A 22,137-nucleotide genomic window follows, 5' to 3' on the forward strand; every position below is an offset into this window, starting at 1 on the left:
GTGAGTGAAAGTTGCACGAGATGCTGTCATCCTAATTCGCAGTAAACGCACATCTTACCAACAAAATGATTCGTTTAAAGCTATTGCAATCATATTTCATCAACATTTCCATGCACAAATGGCAAAAAAAGAATCAATTACACCAGCCGGAATGATTATCATTTGTTTATGACATTCTTATACTGCTCCCTTGTTTGCCAGGAACCGGTCATAATAATAAATTGTTTTATGTACTGCTCCTTCCTTTTGCCTTCACTCTCACTTCACTCTGTTAGTGGCCAATAAAATGTTTGACCATATTCGGTAGCAAAACGGCTAGGCTCATCAGCACAGACTGAAATTCTAACAAAGTTACCCCACATATTCATCACAAGCGGTTGGGAAGAAAGGGACAGAAAATCGACATTAAACGAAACATTGCCAAACTCATCAATAGCACCTGTCACCGTTGACTAAACCAGGAATTTCGCTTGTGGCTGTAGCCCTTTTCCGGGTGCATTCACCACTCAATCATAGCAACTGCCGCTCCCATGTTCGGGGTACGGGAGTACAAATATATGGCTCATAAAAGTGATGTAGGTCAAACGCAGGCTGATCCAATTACTTTAATGAGCTATAAAAGCTGCGCTGTTCCCTGCCAACTGCCCCTTTGGTGTCGACCATTGAACAACGCGCCACGGGGATGTGTTGTGCAGTCGGGAAAAAACTGTTTCCCCCAAAGCGGTTCCTGCCTGCGTGGACCAATAGTCCTTGGTGTGCCCCGAATACTGCCCAAGATCGGGACCCGCGTGAGGTCAGATGCTAATTTGAACATTGAAACGCGAGTCCAGTGAAATTTTATCCCATACCGACAAGATGAGGAAAGATATGCGAAGGAAACGAATCAGAATGTTTACCCCAGTGGGCATGGTGCTGTGTACTAGTTGCTGTGGACTTGTTCCAGCCAATCCGTTTGCCATTAGAGACTGGGTGGGAGACTGTTTTGTAATTTTTATTCACCCTTTTGTTTGCAATAGTGCCAGAAAGTGGAAAATAATTGTTCCCCAAAGCTGAAATCTTTCCATCGCTATCGGGCGATTGCATTGACCGTCGCCCGAATAGAAAATGTGAGATAGAAATTCCCTGAAAGCTTTCCTACTTTCTTTCATTCGCTTTCCACTATTCCTTCTCGGGAGAAAACAAAGAGAGAAAGAGAGAGAGAGAGAGAACCAACTGGAGGAAAACAGTAGAAACGTAGAGGACTATAATTCACAACCTCATTTTTTGTCCTATCCGGTGGTGGAACCCGTAAGGAGGCGGAGTATTCTTGAAGGACGTGTCCTTATTTTATTTATGGCACTAATTCATCGCATCGTTCAGCTGATTTGAGCCGTTCGCTTTCCCAGCCCAGCAATGGTTGGCTATCCACACCCCTCCCCTTCCTTTCCAAACCAAATCAAACAAAAAATTCCCGTTCCCACGCAGTCAGTCACACATACACATGAGCGCGCTCGAACGAAATATCGGATTTAATCCTTCTGGCCCCATGGCTGGAGAACTGGAGCCCACTTCAGTCCCAACCACCCCGCTTGTTCCACGCTTGTAGCTGGACAATAATGGGAGGTTTATTTATAGGAGCAGCTTGCTTTCCTGTCTTTCCTATCCTAGCGGACTGGAGACTCGAGTCGATTATACACACATACATACGCACACGCTGATACACCCATGTTCAAACCCATTAAATAATCGGATTGAATAAGAAAACGAAAACAAGGAAGAAGGACGGGAATGAGGGATATCGTTGAACCTGATACAGTAATGGGGGATTGATTACTTTGAGTCAATTTTCTTCGATCATGCTATTTGTAGAATGTGGGATGGGAATAGGGACTTTTCTTCTACGTGATTCGTTTGTCCTGTTTTGTGGTCAATTCTTGCAGGCCATGAATACGTTTGTATTGTTTGTGCTAGTAATTTGTGAAGCGGAAAGAGAAAAACGCGAGCGACGGGATAAAAACATGCACTCCTACTGAAGAATATGTTTCTTTCCTTTTCCCCAATTTTAGGGGAGCTTTTCATGGAAGGGAATTGTGTCCTGTTGGCTGTAGCAGCTCGCTTTAAAATAGTAACACAAAACAATTTAAATTTTTAATGAACGGTTCACTTGTGGGTTATAAATAATGGTGTACCAAGAAACCAACACGTAAGCAGTGGAATAGACGGATCGGTACTACGAAAAAACTAATACCCTTTTTGTCAATTATCTGTCTTTTCCTCATTATTTTTTAATTTGTATTAATTGGAAGTAGTTGCATCAGTCGACATGCCATTAGCAAATCGTATCCGCAACGAAGTTCTTTTGATCTAGAAGTTGCATATTTTCACCCGTAACCGCACAAATGTGTGCACTTAAAATCTCGCATTCCAATAATTATAAGGCACGATATGGGCGATGGCGCAGATCCATACAGTACGAAGAGGGATTTAAATTGGATTTTGCTTTTTACATCTCTGCCCAGAGGGTGCAAAGTGTTCGTGCAAAGCAAAACAATTACGTTTGGCATGAGAAACACTGATTGAAGTGTAGAAGCTTTTGGTTTGATGGTACGGTTGCTGCTGTTGCTTCTGTAGTCACTTCCCCGCGAGCAATGCCACACCATCCTTGAATCAGCAGAAGCGCTGCATCCTTGAACTTGCGTTGCGGTCCATATTGGCCCCCAGCCAAACGAGCTAGCTCTAGCCCAGTAGGGCGCACAGCTGAACGGAAACTACTGCTCAACTGCGTTTGCAACCAGTGCGATCCACTGTGAGGCAATTCGGTATGTCGGTGCGAAGGGAATTATATATATATATATTTTTGTGCACACTGCACATATTTCTGCGTCGTGAGGGGTGCACCGGTAACCGATGGTAAAAGCGATAAAAGTATGCAAATTAATTTTGCTGGAACATTTTGTGGAACCCTTTTTCTGATGCCGGCAAATAATTCATGTGTGGCCGTGGTAGTGCTGATGGAATGAGTGCAAAAGTTATGAGAAATCAATATTAATCATATGTTGTTGAGAGAATCAGCAACAGAGATCGATATGGCATAAGATTTGAAATTTTCTAGTTTATGCTGCATATTACCATTGAAAATATGTCTGCATATTGCCAATCAGACGATCTATCTTACGTAATGTGTGAGTGACTTATGACATTTACAATTACACCAGAAATCAATTACAAATCAATTCCACCTCAATATCGAACAATAACTGTCACGTATCTATGTGTCCAAATCGAAAACAATACATATTTTAAACCGAGCATGTTGTGCGAAGATCCATATCCTATTGTCTATAAAAATGTCATGTTGTTCATCTGTTCATGTTGAAAAATGTCTATATCCAAGCGCAAGCGGGTAAATGTTTGCACATTCTCTCGCACTATCATATGGATTTGTAAAACGGCGAAGACCACGTGAAGTAACTGACAAACATCTTGCATAAAAAGTTTCTTTCTTATCTTAACTACTTATTGCGTATCGGAAAGCCTTCTACGATCGTAGAATTGTCAAAATGCTTGAAAATTCCAGTGAAACCTTTCCCTTTCGGTGAAGAAAAAAAATTAGTTTATTTTTTGCAGTCGTGATATGTTTTACATTGTTTTTGTTATTTTTCTAATAAGATAGTACTTGAATACGATAAAGATGAAGAGATGAGTAAACAAGTTTAACGTGAAAGGTAGTTAACATGTTAAGGTAGAAAGAGTGCAACATAACACAATATAAATAACCTTGAATGGTTTATCACGATGTATTAAACGATCCATATCTCCTTTACATTCGTTGAATTAGTTTAAATGGCCGTCATCAAATAGAATCGACAATGCCCGAATACATTGGTGACCGTTTCAAGTAACTTTCACATCTTCAATATAATATACGTATAAAGGACATTGGCAGAGGACGATGTCGTACTACGGACTATTGCCTACAATTCCTTGATTAAATTATATGATCTTTGCAAAGCTGCTTCCGCGTCATCACAAAAAAATTAACTTAATACTATTATCAGGACATACAATGATTTACCTGTACTGATTCTTATGGCTTATCATCGATTAGCTTTAGCCCTCTATAAATTGGTACGCTGTTCCTACAAGCTGTCACACACTTTATCGTTGTATTTAAAAAGATTAATTTAAACATACCGCACGTAAAGCTCCCCCAAGTTTCACGTGCACTCATTCACCTCCCAACGCTCTGAACCTACCACGCTTGGATAAACTTGTCCAAAAGCAGCCTGGCCAAACGCATCTCCCTGTTAGCATTATCTATTATCGTTAATGAGAAAACTTGTCTCCCATTGGAACGTGCTCATATTGGTACAAAACACAGAAACATAAACTAGTAAAATATACCGATCTACGATGTACACACACACGCACATACACACAACCACTCTGGACCGAACAGGCCAAGGTCGGTTATCCACGTTCCAGTCCGGCATCGGAGCGACATCTCTCGTCCGTGCATTTCACCATAAAATACTTTACAGACTATTTCGAAGCGACCATCCACACCACCCCATAACCTCCCGCTTATGGGGTCAATGTTTTCCTGCATGTATGTGTGTGTGTGTGTTTGTGTCCGTAAAATGGTACTCATTTTACGGGAACTGCAACATGCAATGGGAAAACTAGCATGGAAAAAACAAAATGGTGTCCTCCGACAGGATCATCCTGTGACGCAACCTCGCCAGCCTTGTCCGTTATATGGCTCGTGGAAAACCCGTTGACATTATACCTCAATCCTTGCCCATCCTTTCCTGCTCCCGTTGTCTCTACCTTAAATAATACCGACCAGTGTCTATTGGACGGTGTGTTTGCTGGCTCTAGTCAGGATCGAAAGGAAAAATGTCTCGCAGTGCCTGCTCATCATGCATCGATCCGTTTTTGAAGTCACCGTCGATATCGGGACTCAAGCAGGTACCACACTTTGTGGTTCGCTGTGGCACAGTGCCAAACCGACTTGCACCACGGGGTCTTGGAAGTTCCTACTTCGGTTCACGCGAACGATTCGCAGGATAACAATAATAGTGACGTTGCATTGGTCACGCAAGCGTTCCACGATCACGCAGAAATGTTCACCATTCTTGACAAAGTTCGATCCAATTTCCGGGCCAACGATTTCCGTCCATCGCTTGGCTCGAGCAAATTCACCCCTCCCAAAGCTTCTGTAGCTGCGGCATCTTATCTCGTCGTTGAGTATTATATAGTGATTGATACTGTTTTTCTTCATGTTCATACCCTATCCCCCAGCACGGACGGTACGCTTTCGATGTTGCGGCCTTTGCTGTGCGGGCCTGCCTACACACCTGTCCATCTCTCGGGGGATTATTAGCGAAATAGATGCCATCAGACAGTGCCGAGAGCAAAGAGAGCAAAAACGGGTCTGCGCAAGGTGACTCAACAAACTGCGGAGAAAAAATAGACAACAAATAGATACACCAGCCATACTGTGAGATCGGGAGATGAACTCTTCTTTTTGTGCAACCGGTCGCTGTCTCACGTCTCACGGATGTGTACACATGGTCAGGCCGATATGCGATTTGAGAAACAACCCGGTAATAGTTTGACAGTTTGATAAATGACCAATCCGAGTAGCTTTCTTTCCGAGTACAGGCGACGACACCGAAACAATCGGGGGAAAACACCTTTCCTCGCATAACAGTACGCCCGATTACGTACCTTGAGTGAGGTGTATCATGTGATAAAGCAACAAGTTTTTTTATATGGCTTTTTATAGCAAAGCAAAGCAAGCATCTTTTTTCTGTCTATTGGACTCGAGTAGTAAGGAGTATCTTTGTTTTATTCTACTGTTTAATACATGGTTTTCCAAGTTATTTTCGAATGCAAACATTGTTTTTCGCTGCGTGGAAGAAGTTATAAGATTTTCCAAGTCACTATCGAATGTAGACATAATTATTCACCGGCTCCAAGATATTTTTCAATAGCTGTCAAATGGTGTATTTGCTTCATAATAAAAACGCACAGGATCATCATTTTTATATATTTACATTTTATATATATTTATTTTATATTTTATATATTTTATACATTTTTATATACGATTTCAACACAGCACAAAGAACTGTCAAACTCAATCCAGCTCGAGACGTGTTGAAAATCATGGTGAAGAAACTAAAATGCAAATGAAATATCAGATTGATGTGGATTACAGGGTTTTCCAAACCAATATCCTATGTGCACAGCGTTATTCATCCCTTTGCAAGATGTTTTTCAACAGCTATCACGCGTTATATTTGCATCACAATAGAATTTTAATTCTTCCACATGTGTTGAATGTGTTGAAAATCATGCAATAGAACTGAAAAATGTTTGTGATGCAATTCCAAGATTTGGCAGCTTTTGAAAAACATCTCGCAAGCCATGAACAATGTTGTTGACATTGGAAATTGACTCGGTAACCCCTGTAACATCTTGCACGCGATGAATAACAATATTTACATTCAAAACTGACTTGAAAGCCCCTGTGTACCACATCACTCTGATATTTCAGTTTCATCATTCATTTCATTCATTTCGTCATAATAATTTTTAATTTATTAAGCATGATTTTCAACTCTTCAACGGTCAACCGGTGATAAAATTCGGCCCGGTGAAAAAACGATGGCAACAGACCGTTGATTTGTTGAAAATCATACTGAACAAATTAAAAATTAACATGATGGAAATTATATATCAGAGTGATGTGGAATAACATTTTGCTTGCGGTGAAAAACTATGTTTCATACGAAAGTGACTTGTAAAACCCTGTTATATCACTCAACATCTCGATACCTATAATTAATAATACCAAAATATTAAGGATCGTTTACCATTGCATTGCTTTTCATTTTCCTCGGTGCAAATTACGTGCGAAGGCTTAACGGAACAAACATTACTCTCATATCCTTTCCAACAGTTTGCCTCGGAAACAACATCAAATCATCCGTAATTTTCCCACATCAGTCCTATCATTTCGAATTCTATACTGACCGGATATCGCGCATCCGGAGGAGCGTAAGAACTGAAACCGATCAAATTGCAGCATAAATTACTTCCGCTTGTGAACAATTTGTACCGCATGCGGTTGAAGTGAGCGTTTGGCATGATTTATTCTAACCAGGATGACCCAAATTTTAGGATAAAGTTAAGTACGCTTGCAGACGACAATATACAGAACTCAAGAGAGAAAATGTGAAGCATTAACATTTAGTAAGCAGCAGACTGACCACAGTCTGACGATTGGTCTGATTTGGACTGGTGCCAGCAGAGCGACGTATGTCCTTTTGTTTATGAAAACTTCTACAACGAGTTTCGCACACTTTCATTAAAATATAAACAACCAAGCAGCGAACCGACGAGCGCGTTAGGGTGCACAAAAGTTTTGCAGGTCCTTCCAGGATTTCCCATCGGTACAAAAAGGAACGAACGAAGTGTACAGCAACAACACCGAGTGGAGCCGTAGCTTGGCCTACAGTTCAACCTTCTCGCTATGGTCGACGGTCAGCTCACGGGACTGGACATTATTGTTGCCTTATGAGTTTGCGAATGAGTTTGCACAGGCCGTCTATCATCCACTAGCCGGCCGGTATGGATGGAGGATGTGACTGTGCAATTATTTTTAACGGCTCCCTAGATTAATTTCCACCCGATAGGCCACCCGTTAACGAGCAGTTGACACTTTGGCTGGCCAAAGGGGGGATTCATTAACTTGCTGTAGGTTGCTCTGCGACATGCTGTTTTAGGATTTTAAAAGTTTCGTGACTCGGAAGCTCTCGCCTATTGAGAGTTTTACAAAAAGCTATTCGCAGTACCTTTACATCGCTAGCAAATTGTTGCTAGTATATCTTTTGATTCAGTGCTAACGATAAAACATGATCAAGTAATGAAACTCTTACATTACAATTTTATCATTTAGAGTTATATATGTTAACAAAATACTCGGAATTTAAATATACTAACGACAATCAATGCTCATTAAAATGGAGTTAAATTGTGTCGAATGTTTCGTTCTTATTACAATTCAAAAAGAAAGCACACCAGAGATACTACCAACGATCTACAGTAAAATACAGACGCTGGTTTATATACATCAAATTTGTTGTGCACTATAAACAAATAAGCTTTCCTAGGCGCTATACACAAATGGTCCAGAATTTTTAGCAACCGAACATTCAACAAATATCGATCAACCAAATAATATCGATCAAGTGTATTAGTAAATTTTGTTGCATAAATAAACTAATTGCTTCAGTAAATTTATGATGCAAGCGGGCATAACTTGTTGTAAAATAAAACAATCAACAATGACGCTCGACATAAACTACAACCAATTCAAAACAATATGATAACAATTTAGATAAGAAATAGGCATAAAATTGCACTCAAAATATCAAGACTATTTTAGAACGTGAGTTTAACTATATCATATAATTATCATTGAATTGCTTTGTTATAATACTAGTTTAGTTTGTGGCATTGCCTTTTCTTTATTATTTTTAAAGGATTTGTTACTCATCTACATTCGATATTTGGAAGAAACGGATCTTATTGACACATAGGAAACTCTAAAATCCTTCCCATCAGGTTCTGTGAAGTTTACAGCAGGTTTTCTCGAAAAAAAAACAACATAACAATACTTTTAATATTAAAAGACTGACAGTCTCGCCTTACACGAACCAGCTGAATCAAAGCATATTTAATAAGAAACCCCAACCCTCACATTTCCCATAGCCTCAATACAAAATTAAAATCCCTTCTGCTTCACAAGAAAAAGGTTCAAAAAGCAATAAAAGCCCTGCATCAAAAAGCTGTAACCAGAAATCGTAGAGCATGTTCTACTCTTCAAGTTAATGGAAAGCGGTTTTTTGCGATACTCTTGCCCCCTTCGTTCCTCCGAATGGCTGCTGTTCCTTGCAGCAGCTGAATGCCGGACGATCGTAAAGACATAATATTAAAATCCCAACCAAACAGCACGATGCATGTCTGCATCATTAAAAGCAGTTTGCCAGCTCGTTAGAGTATTGAGGCGAACCTTATACAACAGACTACGAACCCAACAAAAAAAATGGACCACGGTCACATATAAATGTTCGATATTCACAACCGCTATCCATACCTCTTTCACCCGTTTAGTTTGTTGCCCAAGTGTTGCTAGCAGTTTTTCCTCCGACCGTGTTCTTCGTCTTCGACCCTTTCGAGCTAGTGGATGTATGCAATTTTCCTCCTACCACTGGGATGAGTTTTCTTTCTCCCAGCTAACTTTCACCAATGGAAAACTATTACATAAAAAATATCAATTTTTCATTTCATCTTCCTGAGAAGAAGCCAGGATGATTCGTTTCCCTCTGCAGCTCCTCTACCCATCCAATTTTCACAGGCATGTTTTTTGTTGTCCTGTTTTCTCCGTACGACATTTCCGTTTATCTTACACCACGCAAGCAGCAGCCAAATCTGTTTCACAGAGAGCTTTTCTTCCACCCCAGTGTCTCACTGAACGAAAGTTTTTAGCTTCCTGCACACGCTGAAGAATGGATGATTCATCGGTTTTCTCTCACTCTCCCAGGTTGCAGCCGTTTTGAGCCGCCCGCCATGCACACCTCCAAAACACTCACAGTCAAGTTTTATGTTCGGCACAAACGGTTCCCATAGTAATCAATATTAATGCCAACGTATGTTTTATACATCATCGTATGCTTTTTATGTCCTCAGTGCCCATTTCCCTCCCATGATGCGGCACACGGTGTAAAGCCTAGACACAAAGAACCCAAGTGCGAGGAGCGCGGACACGTGCAGCCGTACGGCTTGATCAGAAAACCAAACGCTCCCAAGAACCGTGAGCAAAAAACCGTCACCTCCAAGCGGCCGATTGTGCAAGGAAATGAAGAAAGTGATACTTATAAATCGTTTCCATCCTTTACCGAGCGTGCTTTAGTGCCGAGTGGATGGATTTGCTTCCTTCGACGGGTGGCTCTGGCGCACAGTTTTGCATGCTCAAGCACGCCCATCCAGTACAGTTGCATCTGGGTTTTTTTCTTCTTTCTCTTAACCATTCCCCATTCACCCCACTCCCTTCGTTGTCTACTTGTATGGCAAATTCGGAGACACGGTACGGTACACTTTACCGACGCACCGACGTTTACTGGACAGAAACGTAGAGAACTGCACCAAATTACAATTACTAAAATTAGCACTATCGATGTTAACGAAGATAATGATGTCGGACGAGGATAAAGAGATGTGCAAGATAATGACAATGATGTACAATTTGCACTCTTTCGACGGTGGGTATTGGGTATTGAGTCAGTTTACAGAGAACCGTATCCGTTTGCACTACACGCGCCATACAAGAAAGTGGGCATAGAAAGAAGCGTTGCGTCTGTGTTGGCAAATAAGTGCAACGGAACGCGCTATAAATGATGTTCTCATCTTACCAAGTGTGTCAGTAAAACGGAAGGGAAGAGAAGAAGGAAAACTTTAAAAGTGATAATGGTGAGACTCTTTAGGAAATGCTTATCCCGGTACGTAGGCAACGACCCGAGCGCAGCTCATCATTCTGGATGACGCTTTGCTCTACATTAGCTATTTGTCCCTGTTATTTGATTCCAATTAAAATACACGATCAATCGTTCATCTAACTCGGCGTCTATTCTCCAACAATATTGAACTATGTTCAAAATAAAAAAATAATGCTGATACATGTAACGGATTAGACTACATAACAGTTGTTAAATATGAAGCCATTCTTTTTATATATTAGATTTATTTGATTAAGTATGTTATATTTGGATGATGTTTAATGTTCATCGTACAGCTGTTTTAGATGAACGTAATTATGTAGTTACTTTAATATATATTCTTATCAAAACATCAAACATTATTCTATGCGAACTGATTCCACATTTCAAAGCTCTGATTTAATCATCCTAATCCCTTCACAAGCTCTCAGGAGTGCAAAGTACATGCAATAGAACCACCATAGAATCCCCAAAAATTCCTGCCGAACCATCAAAAGGTAACGTATTTTCTAAGCTTTCCACTGGAAGTGTTATTAAATGTTAACGCTTTGTATCATGAGCGCGAACAGTATTGCAGCCATACCGCGAAGACCTACGCTTTAAAAGCGTGCTGCTGCTGGAATTTGTCGTAGCGCATGATGTGTGACCTTTTTTTTCGTTGTCCCTCACTCTCTCTCCCTTTTTCTATTCTTTTTCAAACTCTTTATCGTATGGATTTAGACCAGGGGTCTCCAAACTTTTCAGTTCGCGGGCCGCATTGCTTCACAATGAATCTTGTTGAGGGCCATTTTGACGCTACCTTTAGAATGAGTGGAAGTTCAAATCTCGTTTTAATAAGAAAATATTATTGAAATATATCAAATTTCTGCAGCTTTCTTTTATTGAATCTTGATTTTCATCTTTCAGAAGTAAAGAAAATAGTCTGTTAGAAAAGAAAGCTATTTAATTTAACCTTAACCCAGTCCTCGCGGGCCGCATTAAAGGCGCTTGAGGGCCGCATGCGGCCCGCGGGCCGTAGTTTGGAGACCCCTGATTTAGACGATGAGTAAGTACTGAGCTTATATTTATGCATAATATTCATCTCCGTTCGCGTGGTTTAACTGTGGAAACTTCATACAGCGTCCTTCAAATCTCTCAAAGATAAAATACAGTCTGTTCCCGAGTTACACGGTCCTCGACTTACGCGGATTCGGAGATACGCGGGTTTATAAATTTGACAGATTAAATGTCAAATCAGTGCAATTTGCTTCGAATTCGGTATAAATTGCATTTTCGTTAACAAATGGAAACCGCTTAAAATTCAGAAATATTAGAATTTTCTGCACGAATCATTTGTTTATTTATTTATTTATTTATGAACTCTGAGAAATCAATAGCATTTTAGTCAAAAAACATGAAATTCGACTTACGCGGATATTCGAGTTATGCGGATTCGTCGGGAACGCAGAAACCGCGTAACTCGGGAACAGACTGTATACCAATTTTTAAACAATCTTATAACATACAAATTCTTTGCATGAAATATTGTATAATACACCAAGGAAATAATATTGAATTAAAAATAAAACCACATATACACCTACTCTCAGTTAGTACATTAGCATCTCACTAACAAAACATACAACCCTATGCGCCCACTGTCCCGGGATGCTTTCATAGTTGCCTCGTACCAAATCGTGCGAAAAAAAAGGAATACACATAGCATGTATGTTGTGCGCTAACCTGCTCAGGTTTTCATAGCAACTCATCACCTGGCAACCAGAACATTGCGTTCAACATACCCGTACGATTAGCAAAAGTCGCGTTGGTGCATTGTGGATAGGATTTCCTTGTGTTTGCGAGTGCTTTGCCTGGAGATATGTTTTTAAAGCACCACACACAAGCAATATCATGTTTCTATTGGATGATTTGACTAATATGTGGTTTGTGCAATCGAGCTGAATCGTGTTTTAGGATTTCACAATATTTTTCGATGACGTTTTTTTTTATAAAACTTTTGTCGTTGAACGTGTCGTGTATCGGTTACAAACAATGTAGGGAATATATAAACTCTTCTTATAAACTTCAAATGGAGCGGGCAAATAGTCTATTCAAGAGGCGTCATCCATCAATTACGTAACGCTGATAGTGGGAGCGAGGGGGTGTCATCAAACGTTACGATATGTTACATGGGGGCAATTTTTACATTTTACAATTTTACAAGCTTTGACTAGCCAGTTGCGAAGTATTTATAACGCCTGGAAAAATGGTCGGCTTGATAATGTAGGTCGTTTCGCGAAAGCAGAAAAAGACACGAATATGCGTGGCTTTACATAGGAATCAGTACAATAAATATCTATGCAATAATTGTGATAACCTTTGAGAATTATCCATACCAAGTTATCAAAAATTATTTATAATGCGTTTATGAGCTTAACTCATTTCAAAATGCTTTGTCAATCATAAACAAAACAAAATAAAACAAAAATCGTATCTTTATAAGCCACAACACAACGATGGTTGGTACTTAATCATAATATCAGCTCCCGAAACATAAACGCTACAGATATCGCCATATACAGCGTCAATATAGATGCGCATTGGACAGCACGAATGATGATGCCGAGCTAGTACCCAGCATCCGATTAGACTCATTAAAACCCGTAACGGTTCGCCCACATCTTCAAGATGCCCACCGCATTTGCCAACTCGGAACACTAAGCCCTTCCATCAGGCACCGGGCAGAGAAACAACAATTAAAGCCTACACACTTGTGCACTTGGAGGAAGGTTGGTAAAACGCGAAACACAAACAAAGCATCCGGAAACAAGTATTTATGTACAATTTACTCGAGAGGATATGCTCTCTCGCGTGCTGGCAGACTTACGGCTGCACTTTACAGCATTTTTACCGGTTTTGCTCGGGCAGCACCAACGTACACTCGTCACACGGTCGTTCTGCCTCGGCATCGCCGGCTCTGGTTGTTGCCTTCAGTCCATTATGTGTACCATTTTGTTTAGCCTTTGTTTCGTCCTTTCGTCCGTTCGCGTAGTACTGCTGTTCGCACTGCTGTTGCTATTGCCTCAAAACAAAACCCATTTCGTCAACATTCTTTCCTTTTTCTTTGCAGTGCACTCTTGGTGCTCACCCGGGACAAATCCATTTAAGGCATTCTTTATGTTCCTTGTTTATGTATCCTCTTGTTTGGTTATTAATTTTGCTAATTTAATAATACTTTCCGCACGCTTTGAATTTTCACAATGAAATCATCCGTAACAAATGGAAAAGTGGTGAAGGAGTATAATCCATTCATTCATTTAATTTTCATTCTAGCGACTGAACAGTTTCTGACGGCATTTTGCTTTGAAAAAAAAATTGCAAAAAGGTACAACATTTTCCATATGAAATAATAAAAGATACTGAATGCATGTAGTTAAGCCAGGTTGTATTATTTCTAACTTTTAAAAGCTTTTCACATCATTCAAAGGATTAGCTGCACAATTTGAAAGTTCAACATACGACAGACAATCGCTAGTGTTTGTTTTTTAAGTTGAAGCATGCGGCCTGAACTGCTTGCACACGAAAGTGAAGCAAAAACTTTAGCCAAAGGCAAAAGAGCATTCCCATGATTTCCAATTTAACTGCACGAATACGAACCAGCAATCGCTTTGCTTGTGTGAAGCATTATGCAGAAACCACAATAAAACTCAGCTGCTAGAATATGCAATTTTCAGTTTTGGAATATTTTCAACACGTTAATTATGCATGTTGGCATGGTTGGGCTTTTTGTATGTTATTGCACTAGGTTGTAACAGAGTAGATCGACAAACGGTTAAAAAGACAGAATCAAAAACAGCTTGTTTTTTGCATTGTTTTATGAATCATCTTAAAGTTGATAGCTGTGTTCAACGGAATATCACATTTATCATTACTAGGTTACTGTAAGTTGTTGATTACGATTTTTGTTTGCCAATTTTTAATATCGAAGGTTGGGTAAAATTCGCGGTTTGTATTTATAAGGACCCATCCATGTGCATGTTTTATATCTAATAATTGTTAAAACAGTTTAATTTAATTTGGTTCTACTTTGTATGCATATATATTTTTTCTTTTGCTTTGAACAATATGCTTTTTCTATAATGTTAAATGCATATATCTGAACCACTTAACTACAACGTATCGATTAACGTCTTCAAAAAGCAGCCCTGTTATTGAGTCAAAGGAAGCAACACCCACTGTCGTTCCCGGTAGCGCACGCAAATCAATCACTGTATCCACCGAAAACATTGTCCACTAGCCATCCTCTTGTCAGCTGTAAAAAAACAATCGATTGGTTGTTTTTCCAACGTGTTTCATCACGTCAACCATGCCCTCCCAAACATGCAATGAAGACTCTTAGGTTTCCAAGACCCCATAAGGGGTTGATTGATTGTTCCGTGATAGGCCCTAAACACGGTGAACCATAAAGCTTGTCTTTTTCCACCCGTCTGAAGTTGTTGGCTTCCTAGCACGAGACAAAGGAAGACGCCATGAGTAAGCGAGACACCGACCAAAAGCGTCGGACGGAAATCAAGCGTCAACAGCCTTACTTACCCCTTCATCGTGAAATGCAACTCACCGCGGGGGTCAGTTGACATTGTTCCGGTTCTTTTAAAATTTACATAAGAATGACATCGGATCGACACTTCCGGGTCGTTGAACTCCCATTAGTGCCATTTCTAGAAGCATCCGACAACGTTACATGTGTAACGGCCTAACTTAAACAAGCAATGGTGTGTATGCAGTGTGTTTAACACAGCGTAGAAGCTGGCAAAAAATACACAGCATAAAATAGCATAACCAGGACGAGAACGCTACTACAGCACGCTCATATGCTTTCAGTAAAAGCATATACACATTTATTCGATGCCCATTTTCCTGCTCAACCGGCCAGCTGGCACTTGTTGTTTTGTGGCGGGGTCTTTTTGATCAACCTCGCCCTGTTAGTTGTGTCGAAAGGATTTACAGCCAGTACACTTCGGGTTTCTGCATCCGGTCACCGTTGATGGGGTTTGCTGTTGTTGTACGACCGGCATCGTGCAGTTCGCATCTTTGGTAATAAAATTACCCGTCCAGCGCAATGGGCAGTTAGGTTCCGGCGTTCAAGAAACAAACGTATGTGGCAGAGTGTTGGAAGAAATAGAAACGAATAAATCACGGTCAGTAACGTGATTGGCGCGTGGGTCGGTGAGTGGTTGGTGAAACCAGTGGACAAAGTTTAATTTCGCTTACCGAAGAAATAATGAGCTTCCGTCGTTGAGCCTTCCGGATGATGTGTCGACGGCATATGGATCGGGTAAGAGGCAGTTGGAGCTTCTTGAAAAGATTGCATTGACTGCGACTGCTGATGTTGCTGTTTGTACGGTTGATGTGTACCAGAGTAGCCGGCAGCGACAGCATTACTTGCCACAAAGTCTGCCACGGTTGGCTGGTAGTTAGGTCGTTGCTGTACCTGCTGTGCTGCCATCGATGGCTGGTGCTGGGTGTTTTGCAGATATCCTACCGGTGGTTGGGCCGACGTCGAAAAGCCGGCCGGTCCGGCTTGGGGAGATGTTTGCTGAACCATAGCCGAACCGACATACATCGGACCGGCGGAATTACCCGCGTTTGGCTGCAGCCCGGGCTGTTGAGCCATGTACGTAGTGTGCTGCGGTTGTTGGTGCATCGTGCCTGATGGCAACACTATGCACCCCATCGGCTGTTGCTGCATATGGGGAAGGTGATGATGTTGTGGTGCTTGCTGATATGAGGCTTGCTGCTGGAACGTTACTGCAGCCGGTTGCATCTGCTGTTGGTGAAAGGCCATCTGCTGCTGCTGCTGCTGCCCCTGCTGATTATGGTGTCCACGTTGCATCGTAGCACGGCTTGCCGCTAAGAACATAAAAATCAGATATCAACGTACACACTAGCCCCAGTCATGTTTCTTTTTGGGGGGACGCCCCAAACCACATCGCAGCTGGTTTGCACCATCGCAAAGTATTCTAAGAGCATGCCTACGGATTCAAATTAATTAACTCATCGGTTTACTTACCCTTCGATGGCGGAACTGTCGTCGTGGGCTTTGAGGAATTTTGTTTCATGTTTCACGTAAAAAATTGACAAAAAGATTTGGTGTGTGTGTGTTCTTTGTGGAACAAAAAAAGAAGGCAAAAACGCTAATGGACCAACGGTGTTCTGGATTTGAAAAGGTTTCGCGAATGCTGGACCAAACGGTTCGAACTTTGGAATGGAAATGTTCCCAGCCAGTCGACACTAAGCCTACTATGAATTGATTTCAGCTGTGTCGTAGTACGTTGTTGAACGGATCTACAGTGCACTGTGTGAAAATGGTTTGCAATGCATGTAGCGAAATAGTTTTTCTTAATGGAAAACAATAGCTTACATTCAGTAGAAGTCATGCGTACGACCTGTTTTATCTGAAAAATAAATCTAAAAGTTACATTACATGAAACTAATGGAAATGGTAGAAAGATTATTAAATAGCATAGAATTGAAATCAATGGTTTTTGAACAAGGTCAGTTCAAATTTTCAATCACTTCAGCAGATTACTCGGTATATGGCTGGCAGATAACACATCCAAATCGCATTTCCGGATTCTGTAAGTGTTGTAACCAGTCAATGGCATTTTTCTAACTCCCACTAAATACGTTAGCATCGTACAAAACGGTCTACTTATTCAAGATATGGCCCAATACATGCTCTGGTGGTTATGGGGTATTTACTGCTCCTAGGCGTATGTCCAATCCACTGGATTGTTGCATTGTCCTGTCATTCCGATCGGGTCAAGAAATAGTGGATTAGTACCGTTGTTGTACTATAATAAGAATAAAATTTATTTTTCCAGGTCCTCAGGACCTCATCATACCCAAGTTAGTTCCTTATTGTGAAGTCAAATGGCAACGGGGAAAGGATTTAACGCTTTTGAATAGTTTAATAAAAATCCTTCAGCACCTCCAGCAATAATACGTAGATCTGGTCGAGCCAATTGTCCCAAGTAACCTATTGTCCATCCTATACCGAAAGTTGATAGTCTTTTTTGTCTGTAGTCTGAAGTTGGCAGATAAGACACTTCACACGACATAACAAATCACTAGAAGCATAACTACTTTTCTCCTCCTTTCTGCACAAAGGAACAGTTTATTCAACCAACATACTAAAATTCGGTTCCAAGCACACATCATATTCATCTTGTTCCATTTCTCTCGTGCCAGATACGGCCGCAATCCATGACAGAGTTGTAATTATTAAGACATTTATTTATACGATTTATTTCCGTGACCTAGAGATACAACACAACACACACACAAACAGCGCTGCATTACTGCTGGCTCGGTTTGCTTCCTTCATATCCTATTCAGCTTGTATCTTCTGTGTGCTTAACATGCACCACTCATGTGCAGCAGTATCGCTCGGACGGGTCGTAGTGTCCCTCCAGCAATGGAAATGATACAACCATTCCCATTGTTTCGTTCCTCAAAACGCTGTATACTAACGCTGGCCTTTCCCATCTTTCCAGCTCGATGGGGCCACGTACCATGCCAAGCAGGACACATCGGCGGGAGGAGTGGCCCGGAACATCGCCGAAGGGATTTACAAAATTTATGGTAACGTTAATCTGATTTCGGCGGTTGGCAACGATCAAGTGAGTAGTGTGAGCGGAGGCAACCACTGGCTAAGCGACACATCCTTTCACACATCCGGCAACAGCGTGTCATCCAAAGACATCATGCTAAAATAATAAAACTAATTGCTCTTGCCACCCGGACTGTGCTGAAATGGCGTCGCAAGGGGTCACGGGTTTTGTTTTCCACCCTTTCCTTCGACTGTCGTCTTGAAATCGTTGCTTTTCCAACTTCACAGAATGGGACCTACATTCGTAAGCTGCTGCCAGAACATTGCGCATCATCGATTATCACGCTTGGCAACTGCCCAACGGCCAGCTTTTCGGTGCTGCTCGATCGGAAGGGAGACTGTCGACTAGTGGTGGGCGATATGGATGCGCACCAAGCGATTACAACGGACTGGGTAAGTACTTTTCAGGGTCACCCAGTCAGTCAAAACAACAATTTCAACAAATGCACTTCATTCCGACTGGAAATCACTGTTTGCAGAAAAATGCATAATTTTACATTCATCATCTTAGGTCAATTAATCTATGCAGAATGTTGACCTATATTGCAAAACATCATTAATCAATCAATCTCGATTGCTTCCTCTTCAGTTTAATGCATACTTCCAGCAAATCTATTTCGTAAATCAATCAAATTGATTTACACATAACTGCACAGTTGTGAGAGATACAACGAAAGAAACAATAATATAGAAAAAAATCGATCACATGTGTGTGCATCGTGCAGATTCGTGCATCAAACCCCAAAGGCCTGATGACACTGAACTGTAACTCTCTCAGACGAATGCATAAAATATGTAGGTTTGCAATTAATACCTCGTTTCAACATTTACTGGATTTGTTCACGTTTTTTAGAAGCACGGGAAGCAGAAATGTTAAATGCATGACAATGAAAATAGCCTTATGTTTAGAACGCGAAAAAAACAATTTGACGTAGATTTATTCTACTGAACTTTTAAATGATAGTTAGAAATTAGATTATTATATGGAATATCCGGACCTAATTCTACTAAAAAATTTAATAATACATTATTATATATTAGTGTACAACACTTCTATCTTCTACCTCCGCTCATTTGGCTATTTTTTTCCATTTTATACTTATCGGATTGGACGAATCAAGATCAAATCACACAGCCAATTGATCCAACAGTCACCAATTACTGTCATCGATGCTAATGTTAGCGAATCTGCAATGGAAACCATCTTCGAAGAATGTCTACGATTCAACAAACCTGGTGAGTATATTATTTTCTACCTGTGTAAATCATTTGAAAAAGATAGAAACAATACATTTGTATATATTTCATGTTGCACAAAGCAATTACAATAGAATCCTTTTAGCAAGTCCTCCTCCAAAAATCAATAGTGGAATACATTTCATGAGCAATCTTGTACTACTTTTAAATCGAATGCGTGATGGGTAATAGAGGTAGCAATGTGTGATTATGCTTCATTTTTTCTCATATCTTCACCGCAAAACAAGCAAAACCCCCAACTGATTTACATTTATTTATCAAAGTTTTATTTCGATTACAACAATCACTACTACCCTGCTCTACCGGTCCGGTCCTTTGATATGCTGTTTAGTTTTACATCGAGCATTTAGTGCACTCTACGTGCAAAGAAAAATCTCAAACTAAACATCACGTAGCAGAAATGTTCATACGCTGCCAACTGAGGATGGAATGAGGGCGAATTGTTTTTGTCTTGCTAATCTTAAAGAATTACAGAATTATACAATTAAATATGGACGTCAAAAAGTATATATATTTGAGAATGTTTGCTTTCGCTGGACCAAAGATGTGTTTGTTAAAATATAACAAATACAAGGGCATATTCGCTTAGAGTTGTGCCCATCTCGTGGGGTAAACACATCTTACTTACGAGTCTTTATGATTTGGGACGGAAAATGTTAATAAACGACTTAAGAGTAATCCAAAATTCCTAAACGCTATGAACAGATAGATCTGCGGACGGACGGATGTACCGAATAGCGACGCATAAAAGCATACAAATAGTTACGATTACAGCTATAAGAGGGTGCGCATTTTTTGCTTCCGCGTTGCATTGCTCCAGGCACTTGTTCAATGGCAGCGCCTTTCAGTTATGCCAGGAAAAAAGACAATCATTATAAGGCCACGCGTGTTCGATGATGCTTTGAAGTATTCCAATTATTCGGGCACTTGTTAAGGGAGGTGAGATTACTACGTTGAATACGATTGGTAAAATACATGTGTGCATACGGAAGTGTCACGTTCTGCTCTGCGTACGCTTCCACATTTAAAGACATACACTGTACGAACGTTGATATGACGGTTAAGGGTATAGTCCCTTTTGCTGTGCGGTTACCAGAGAGGTAGCATACATATTGGATATGAATGGAATGGGTAGCGTTCGAGCTTTCTTTTTTAGCTTTCTTCGGCTCACTTAGATATAGCCACCACTGTGCAGACTTCGGCTAGTGTGGTGCGATGGATGGTATCCCGGTTCGTGCATCTGCATCTGCATGACCAAATTCTTCGCCTCACGTCGCATTTCGTATGACTTGCGTGATTCCTTGTACAGTAGCAGTGCAGCGAGCCCGAGAATCATAAACGATACTACGGCCAGTTCGTACGACCACGACAGGACATTAAACTTGGGATACATCAACCAATCGCGCCGGTAAGCGTTTCCACCGAAAATGGCCACGGCTAAGAACATAAAGAATGCTGCAAATGGGAAAAAGAATTTGCTGATTACATCGAACCTTTGTCACACGGAATATATAGCCAGGTAGAAGTTCACTTACAGGAAGATGCTATTCCGGCAAATGAAATGCTGCTTAGTAACCATTCGTAGCGCAGTACAAACTTAAGCGGCCACCTGACAATCTCGCAGGCCATAATGATGAGCGAACCGAACGTAAACAGAAAGGAAATCGTTACGAATCCCTGCACCACCATCAACCATCCCGGCAGCAGGTATTCCCTGATGACGTAGTACTCCTAGACGAAAGTCGAACCGACAAGAGCATAAGCAGATTGTTAATTAACAGCGCGAGACGAGACAAGCGTCATTAGCTTGCTGTATCGTTCTCATTAGACGTACCTCGCTGAAGATGTGATGGCACCCGTTGAACTGTTTGGGAAACTGGTAGTACGGATAGGTGAAATCACGGAAACAGTACTCCCACAGGCCCATATTTTTGAAGCTGCTGAAAGATTCCGGATACGATACGATCCAGTACGGGGAGCAAAAGCTCATCAACAGAAATACGGCCGCGACGTATGACAACACCGCACCAATCACCAAAGCATCTGTAGGGGAGCAGAGAACATAGCTCAATATTAGGCGCTGTCCAATAATTCATAAACAACATTATGAAATGTTTGGTAACGTTTTATCAGGTGCACTTCATTTGTTTACACTAGCATCGAGGGTTGTGCACGGATGCAATAAGGGCGAGACCCTATAGCCCCCTTTGAATTCCTTTGCATAGGAAATGCCAACCAAATTAGCACACTTACTAGATGCTTTCGGGTATTCATTCTTTTCCACCGTCGACGACATCGCAGCAGAAGGCACTAGGATGATAGTGAAACGAAATTTGATGCAAAAAAGCTGGCAAAATTAACTATAATAAAGACTGTATAACAAAACACCATGCAAACACCACGGAACCGCGATCAAGCAGTGTAAGCAGTCAACAGTGAGCAGCTCCTCCCTTTTTGCGTGAGAAGATTTGCTCACTATCGGTCTGACAACTGTCAGGGGATGAAATGTCACAACAGTAATTGCCATGGCTGCCAACTTGACGACTGTTGGGGTGGTAAATTCAAATGTAACGTTGTTAAACAGGCGTGGTCCTCTAGAGCAGTGCTCTCCAACCTTTTTAGGATGGCAGACCACTTGGCTTTGAAAATACATTTGCCGTGGCCCACATCTATTGAGGGCAA

At 41.0% G+C, this 22,137-nt stretch overlaps 3 protein-coding genes across 5 annotated transcripts in view; 1 reads left to right on the forward strand and 2 right to left on the reverse strand.

The window, feature by feature from the left end:
- Positions 1 to 22,137, forward strand: part of LOC121587838 (pseudouridine-metabolizing bifunctional protein C1861.05) — a 187,875-nt gene that overhangs the window by 154,025 nt on the left and 11,713 nt on the right. For all 3 annotated transcript variants that reach the window (XM_041905049.1, XM_041905046.1, XM_041905047.1), the window contains 3 exons: positions 18,083 to 18,208; positions 18,427 to 18,591; positions 19,320 to 19,434. In XM_041905049.1, the coding sequence (XP_041760983.1) occupies positions 18,083 to 18,208; positions 18,427 to 18,591; positions 19,320 to 19,434 (406 nt within the window). The remainder of the gene's footprint in view (positions 1 to 18,082; positions 18,209 to 18,426; positions 18,592 to 19,319; positions 19,435 to 22,137) is intronic.
- On the reverse strand, positions 15,363 to 16,826 carry LOC121587843 (putative cyclin-dependent serine/threonine-protein kinase DDB_G0272797/DDB_G0274007). The gene is made up of 3 exons (XM_041905054.1): positions 16,597 to 16,826; positions 15,798 to 16,436; positions 15,363 to 15,615 (listed from the first exon to the last, which is right to left on the reverse strand). The coding sequence occupies exons 1-3, from the start codon at positions 16,643 to 16,645 to the stop codon at positions 15,509 to 15,511; spliced, it is 795 nt and encodes a 264-aa protein (XP_041760988.1). The 5' UTR covers positions 16,646 to 16,826; the 3' UTR covers positions 15,363 to 15,508.
- LOC121587846 lies at positions 19,699 to 21,895 on the reverse strand. Its single transcript, XM_041905059.1, has 4 exons — positions 21,709 to 21,895; positions 21,290 to 21,498; positions 20,991 to 21,186; positions 19,699 to 20,910 (listed from the first exon to the last, which is right to left on the reverse strand). Exons 1-4 carry the CDS (start codon positions 21,749 to 21,751, stop codon positions 20,627 to 20,629), a joined length of 732 nt encoding a protein of 243 aa, XP_041760993.1. The 5' UTR covers positions 21,752 to 21,895; the 3' UTR covers positions 19,699 to 20,626.

Source organism: Anopheles merus, chromosome 2R, assembly GCF_017562075.2.
Source record: "Anopheles merus strain MAF chromosome 2R, AmerM5.1, whole genome shotgun sequence".
Lineage (NCBI taxonomy): Eukaryota > Metazoa > Arthropoda > Insecta > Diptera > Culicidae > Anopheles > Anopheles merus.

Excerpts from the sequence above, each read along its gene's own strand:
- LOC121587843 (XM_041905054.1), bottom strand. The coding sequence starts at position 16,645 with ATGAAACAAAATTCCTCAAAGCCCACGACGACAGTTCCGCCATCGAAG. Across the intron at positions 16,437-16,596 it reads GACAGTTCCGCCATCGAAGG|CGGCAAGCCGTGCTACGATG; the intron begins GTAAGTAAACCG and ends TTATGTTCTTAG. Across the intron at positions 15,616-15,797 it reads GGAAGCTCATTATTTCTTCG|ATGCGAACTGCACGATGCCG; the intron begins GTAAGCGAAATT and ends TTATTACCAAAG.
- LOC121587846 (XM_041905059.1), bottom strand. The coding sequence starts at position 21,751 with ATGTCGTCGACGGTGGAAAAGAATGAATACCCGAAAGCATCTA. Across the intron at positions 21,499-21,708 it reads TGAATACCCGAAAGCATCTA|ATGCTTTGGTGATTGGTGCG; the intron begins GTAAGTGTGCTA and ends GCTCCCCTACAG. Across the intron at positions 21,187-21,289 it reads GCCATCACATCTTCAGCGAG|GAGTACTACGTCATCAGGGA; the intron begins GTACGTCTAATG and ends ACTTTCGTCTAG.